General features: G+C 39.3%; 1 protein-coding gene across 1 annotated transcript; it reads right to left on the minus strand.

The window, feature by feature from the left end:
• Positions 1-882: 882 nt before the first annotated feature.
• LOC138909469 (uncharacterized) lies at positions 883-2,708 on the minus strand. Its single transcript, XM_070200667.1, has 2 exons — positions 2,370-2,708; positions 883-1,698 (listed from the first exon to the last, which is right to left on the minus strand). The coding sequence occupies exons 1-2, from the start codon at positions 2,706-2,708 to the stop codon at positions 883-885; spliced, it is 1,155 nt and encodes a 384-aa protein (XP_070056768.1).
• Positions 2,709-6,000: the final 3,292 nt, after the last annotated feature.

The following is a 6,000-nucleotide window of genomic DNA, read 5'->3' on the forward strand; positions in this document are numbered from 1 at the left end:
AAGTACCATTGGGACATGTAAAGGTTATTTTCTCTTGATCTTCCGGAGCAATGAGAATTTGGTTGTAGCCCGATTACCCATCAAGAAAGCAATAGAAAGCATGTACAGCCAATATATCAAGCATTTGATTTAAGAAAGGAAGTGGAAAGTGATCCTTCTTTGTGACTTTGTTGAGCTTGCGATAGTCCATACACACCCTCCATCTGGTCACCGTTCTTATAGGAATCAACTCATTCTTGTCATTGGTGATTACCGTCATGCCCCCTTCTTTGAGACATTGAACCGGAGAGGTCCACGAACTATCAAATATGGGATACACAACCCCGGCATCCAACCACTTGATAGTTTCCTTTTTGACAACTTCTTGCATAGCCTAATTGAGTCTCCTTTGATGTTCAATAGATGGTTTGGCACCTTCCTCCAACTTTATATTATACATGCAAAATGCGTGGCTTATCCCTTGAATATCCGCTAAGGTTCATCCAATAGCTTTCTTCCTCTTTTGAAGCACCGCCAATGTGGAATCTACCTGCACGTTAGCTAAACCAGAGGAAAGAATAACCGGTAAAATAGAACAACGACCAAGAAATTCATACCGAAGGTGTGGAGGCAATGGCTTCAACTCCAAGGTAGGAGGCTCTTCAATTGAAGGCTTTGTAGGAGGAGTTGTCCTATTTTCAAGATCCAAGGATAATTTCCGGGGTGCATAGTTATACGACCCCATTCCTTGCAAAGAGTTCACACATTTCATGAAGCTGTCCATCTCGTCATCATCAAAGTTGAGAAAGACGGCCTCCAACATATCACCAACATTAATTGTATCACTTGTTTCATCAACAATAATATCGGTCACCAAGTCCACAAAAAGAGCACACATCATTGCTATTTGGTTGCCGGATGGATACACACATAGAATACCACTTTTTCGTCACCAACCCGGAAGGTAAGTTCTCTGGCTTCAACATCACAAAGATCCTTCCCCGTAGCAAGTAAAGATCTCCCAAGAATAATCATCATCTCATAATTGACTTCACAATCTAGAATGACAAAATCTACCGGAAGAATGAATTTATCAACACAAACCAAGACATCTTCAATCACACCCAAAGACCTCTTCATGGTACGGTCGGTCATTTGTAATCTCATAGAGGTGGGTCTTGGTTGCCCAATTCCCAAAGTCTTGAAAACTGAATAGGTCATCAAAATGATACTTGCCCCAAGATCACAAAGAGCTTTAGAAAATTCGTCACTTCCAATTGTACAAGGAATCGTGAAAGCATCAGGATCCTCTAACTTAGGAGCCATTGAATGCACAATTTCACTCACTTGATGGGTGACTTTGATGGTTTCAAAATTCATTGACTGCTTCTTTGTCATCAGGTCCTTCATAAACTTTGCATAACCGGGCATTTGTTCCAAAGCTTCAACTAATGGCATATTGATTGAGATACTCTTCATCATTTGAATGAACTTCTTGAATTGATTCTCACCATTTTTCTTGGCAAGTCTCTGAGGGTATAGAGGTGGAGGTGGAGGATTAGGCAGTGGTGCCTTAGACTTTTGCACTACCAGCTCCAGTATGTTAATAATGTGTTCCCTAGACGGGTTCACCTCCTCTTGAGTCTCTTCCACACTATCATCAATATCAATTTGGACTTCCTCATTAGGTTGTACCACATTGTTTTGAGATCTCCTCTCCTTGCATCACTTGATCATCATCAACAAGTTGCCTTTGACTTGAGGTGGGTGCATTCCCAGCTCTTCCACTTCTTGTGATAACCGCCATGGCATGGCCCGTGTTGTTTTCACCCTTTGGGTTTACTACCATGTCACGTGGTAGTGCCCCCTTAGGACGAGAATTTAGAGATTGAGAGATTTGCCCCATTTGAACTTCTACGTTGCGGATTGATGTGTTATGTGAGGCAAGTTGGGCATCCGAATCAGCATTCTTTTCCATTATTTGCTTGAACATATTTTCAATATGCCCCATCTCATTGTTTGAAGAACTTGGACCATGGAAAGGATAAGGAGGCTGGTTGCTCGATTGTTGGTACATCGGGGCCTTTGAACACCCAACCCCCGGTTGCCTTGGTTGTTGTTTCATCCGCCTTGATTGTTACCCCCCATCCCCCAATTTCCTTGATTATTTCCATTCCAATTTCATTGATTGTTGTTGTTTTTCCAATTCCCTTAATTGTTATCTCCACTCCAATTTTCTTGATTGTTAGAATTTCAATTGCCTTGATTATTTTGAGGTCGCCATTGTTGTTGGTTTGGGCCTTGGAAGTTGTTTCTTTGCCTTTGAGAATTGTTCACATATTGCACTTCCTCTTCTTGTTCATTATAGGAATCATCTTGATCAAAACTACCATCTCTTGCACATAGTTCTCCACTTGATTTTGCACTTGTGGACCCTTGGTCCTCCTCTTGTTCACCATCATGTTCATTCCTTCCATGGCATTGACTTGTTTGGGATTTTGCACTTGATTTAGTTGGGCATTTGCTAATTGAGTCATGGTGGTTGTCAATTTGTCAATGGCTTGCCCATGGTCTTGCAATTCTTTGTGAAGGTGGATCATATTTGGATCACCTGGTGGACTATTGAACCGGGATAGCCAAGCCGATGACGTTTCCGCCATCTCATCCAAAATCTCACATGCCTCCGCATAAGGCGTAGTCATGAAGTTCCCTCCGGCAAGTTGATTCATTACACATTGGTTGGTAGTGTTAATCCCATGATATAAGGTTTATTGAATCATGTTTTTCATCATATCGTTGTTGGGACATTCCTTGACCATAGTTCTATAGCGTTCCCATATCTCATGTAGTGGTTCATTCGGCTTTTTCTTGAATGCTAATATCTCATCTCGAAGTGTAGCCATGTGCCCAGGAGAGAAGAACTTAGAAATAAACTTTTTCGCCAACTCATCCCAAGTGTGAATGGAATGGTTCGGTAATCGCTCCAACTAATCTAAAGCTTTCCCCCATAGAGAGAAGGGAAAAAGCCTTATCCTCAATGCATCCTCAAAGTACAACAAGTATCCACAAACCCCTTCAAATGTTTTTACACATTTTTATTTGAAGCACCGGTGAAGAAACCACGCTGCTCAAGCAAAGTGAACATCACATTGGTGATTTGGAAGTTGCCCGCCCTAATACAGGGAGGGACTATTGCACTAGCATATCCTTCATTGTGTAATATCTGGTATGGAACTGCTCGTGGTGGAGATAGGGGTAGAGCGGGTACATTGTCTTGAGGCACCCGACCACTTCGATTGGCTTGAGGTTCAAGAGGTACCTCCTCAACTTGCTCATCCTCGGAGTCCACATCCCCCAAAGGTATATTTCCGAGATCATTGTTTGTCGCCGTGATTGTACCTAAAATTGTTTCACACAAGTTAGTAACACGGAAGAAAAAGAAGATATTCCAAAAACAAACCTAAATATATAGCTAACACCGTTTTAACTCCCCGACAACGGCGCCAAAAATCGATGACGTCCACAACACACCTCGATAAGAGATACGATACGGTCATATGTAATATAAATTACCTAACTGTGAGCCGGGGTCGAATCCACGGGGAGTTATAAAGGGTGTTAGGAGTATATACTTGAAGAAAGTGAATGGATTAACTAAATTTCCACTTCCACAATGAGTTTTGATTTCTACTTCTACTATTACTCTAACAATTGTAAGCTAAGTAAAAGAAACTAGAAATGAAAGATTCTTTTTGGTATTTTTCCAAATAGTTTAAAAGCCTAGGGATGTGACCATAACATAGGTGTTCTCCTAATGGGTTAAATACGTTAATAATTATTTTGTTGATTGGGGTGTATTATAGCTCTCAACTCAACATTACCCACTCAATACCTCTCCGTCAGAGAGTGTTTTTGCCCAATTTGGCTTTCTGAAGTCCAAATGGGTATCAAATAAAATAGTTGATATGAGCTCAAGTCAGGTTCTTACTATCTCTTATTTGAACCCTTTAATTATGCCAATGAAACTCTCAATTAGCCCAATTCCTTGTTAGCCAAGTTATCCTATACTAGGTCCCTCTTTCTCAAGTAGAGACATAAATCAAAAGGCATGAATCAATGTTTGCAATCATTAATTCTAAAATTGAAGCATGAACTAAGCTAAATAATCAACACCCAATCATAAACAAGCATTAAATTAAATACCCATAAGGTTTACACACTAGGGTTGGGTCATAACCCTAGTAAGAATCTAGCTACTCATAATACGAATTGAAGAAAATAAAGAAAAAAGCTAATTAAACTCATAATCAAAGATTAAAATGATAAAATATAATGTTTAAATAATAAAATAATCACAAACTTCCTAAAATGGAAAAAGGTAACGACTAAAACAACTTTTTACTTCAAACCGTGACCTAAAATTGTGAAACTCGTCTATTTATAGTGGGCTAATGTTCGTCTCACGCCCCAAAACCGAGGAGCGCGACCGGCGCTCAACCGAGTGAACCCGACCAAGCAAGCCGATAGATTTCATTCTACCCAAACACATCCACGAAGGGAGATAATACATATTTTCATTAATGAGACAAAATGGTGTTCACGTCTACAATACCAATTCATTTCCAATAGCTTCATCATTTTTAATGTCTCGAATGGACAAGTAATACAACTACAACATAACATATTTTATCTTTTCCAGCACCAATACACAACCCACACTATGTCTACGGAGCCTCTATGGATAAAGAAGAGTACAATGATAATGCCGGCAACAAGGCCCCGGCTATACCTTAAACGGAATACACAAGGTACAAAAGATATATGACCCCAGAATGAAGTGGGGCTCACCAAGTCAGTTGGGAAGAAGGTGCACTGCTATTATTTATCAATGTCTCCTGTTGTGGAACCACCCGCATCCATTGAAAGATGCAGTGCCCCCGGCAAAAGGGATGTTAGTATTGTCGAATAGCACTAGTATGTACATCTAAACACCCTCTTAATAGAATGACAAATAATACAACAAGATTATCATGATATCAAAGAATCTTTAATCAATATCAAACCTTAATTTAGGATCAAGACACTGTTCAAATAGATTTCCATATCTCACATTGGGAGATTTTTAATATCAATATACCATTGTCCACAATACCATTATTCACAATAGCATTATTCACAATACCATTATTCACAAAACCAGTACCCCCGTACTCTTAGCACGGAGTCTGATCACGACCCGATCGGCTAGGCTATCTCATTAGAGACATCAACCACAATTTCTCTCAATATCAATACCACCGTCTTTAACACGACGTCCGATCATGACCCGATCGGCTAGGCTATCTATTAGGGACATTAACCACAATTACCATCAATACTAATACCACCTTAAATTTAGTACGGAGTCCGATCATGACTCGATCGGCTAGGCTTTCTTATTTGAAGACATCAACCAAAATCTCAATTTCAATTACAATTTCCAGCACAATCACCACCATGTGTGCGGCATGATGTCCGATCACGACCCGATCGGCTAGACTGTCTTATTCGAGACATCAACCCTTTTATATCAATCAATCTTATCCCAATTAAGAAGAATAATTTTATCACATCAATCTCATCCCAAATAAGGGGAATAATTCTCAAAAATAACATAGGTACAAATGTATTTACCTCATCATCTTCCACATTGTATAAATCTCCACTAGTATTTTCAACCAATAATAACAATAATATTTCCTTGGCTCTTTTGTCCATTCACAAGATTTTTTATTCAAGGCGCGGTGGCCATATTTGTTATTCCACACTTTTATTTCTTCTCTTTCATATATCATCATCATCATAAATATCAATATACATATAATATTCCGGAAATCATAACTTTAAGGTCATTTGAAATGACCAATTTAAGCACTATAGATTTCTTTCCGAGAAGTGGAGTAAAACGATTGGCAATTGATGCACAAGTTTAAATCATCAGCAAATAACACACCATTTATTCTTGACATATTTTCTCCTACA

The sequence above is a fragment of the Nicotiana tomentosiformis genome, chromosome 4, assembly GCF_000390325.3.
Source record: "Nicotiana tomentosiformis chromosome 4, ASM39032v3, whole genome shotgun sequence".
NCBI classification, from domain to species: domain Eukaryota; kingdom Viridiplantae; phylum Streptophyta; class Magnoliopsida; order Solanales; family Solanaceae; genus Nicotiana; species Nicotiana tomentosiformis.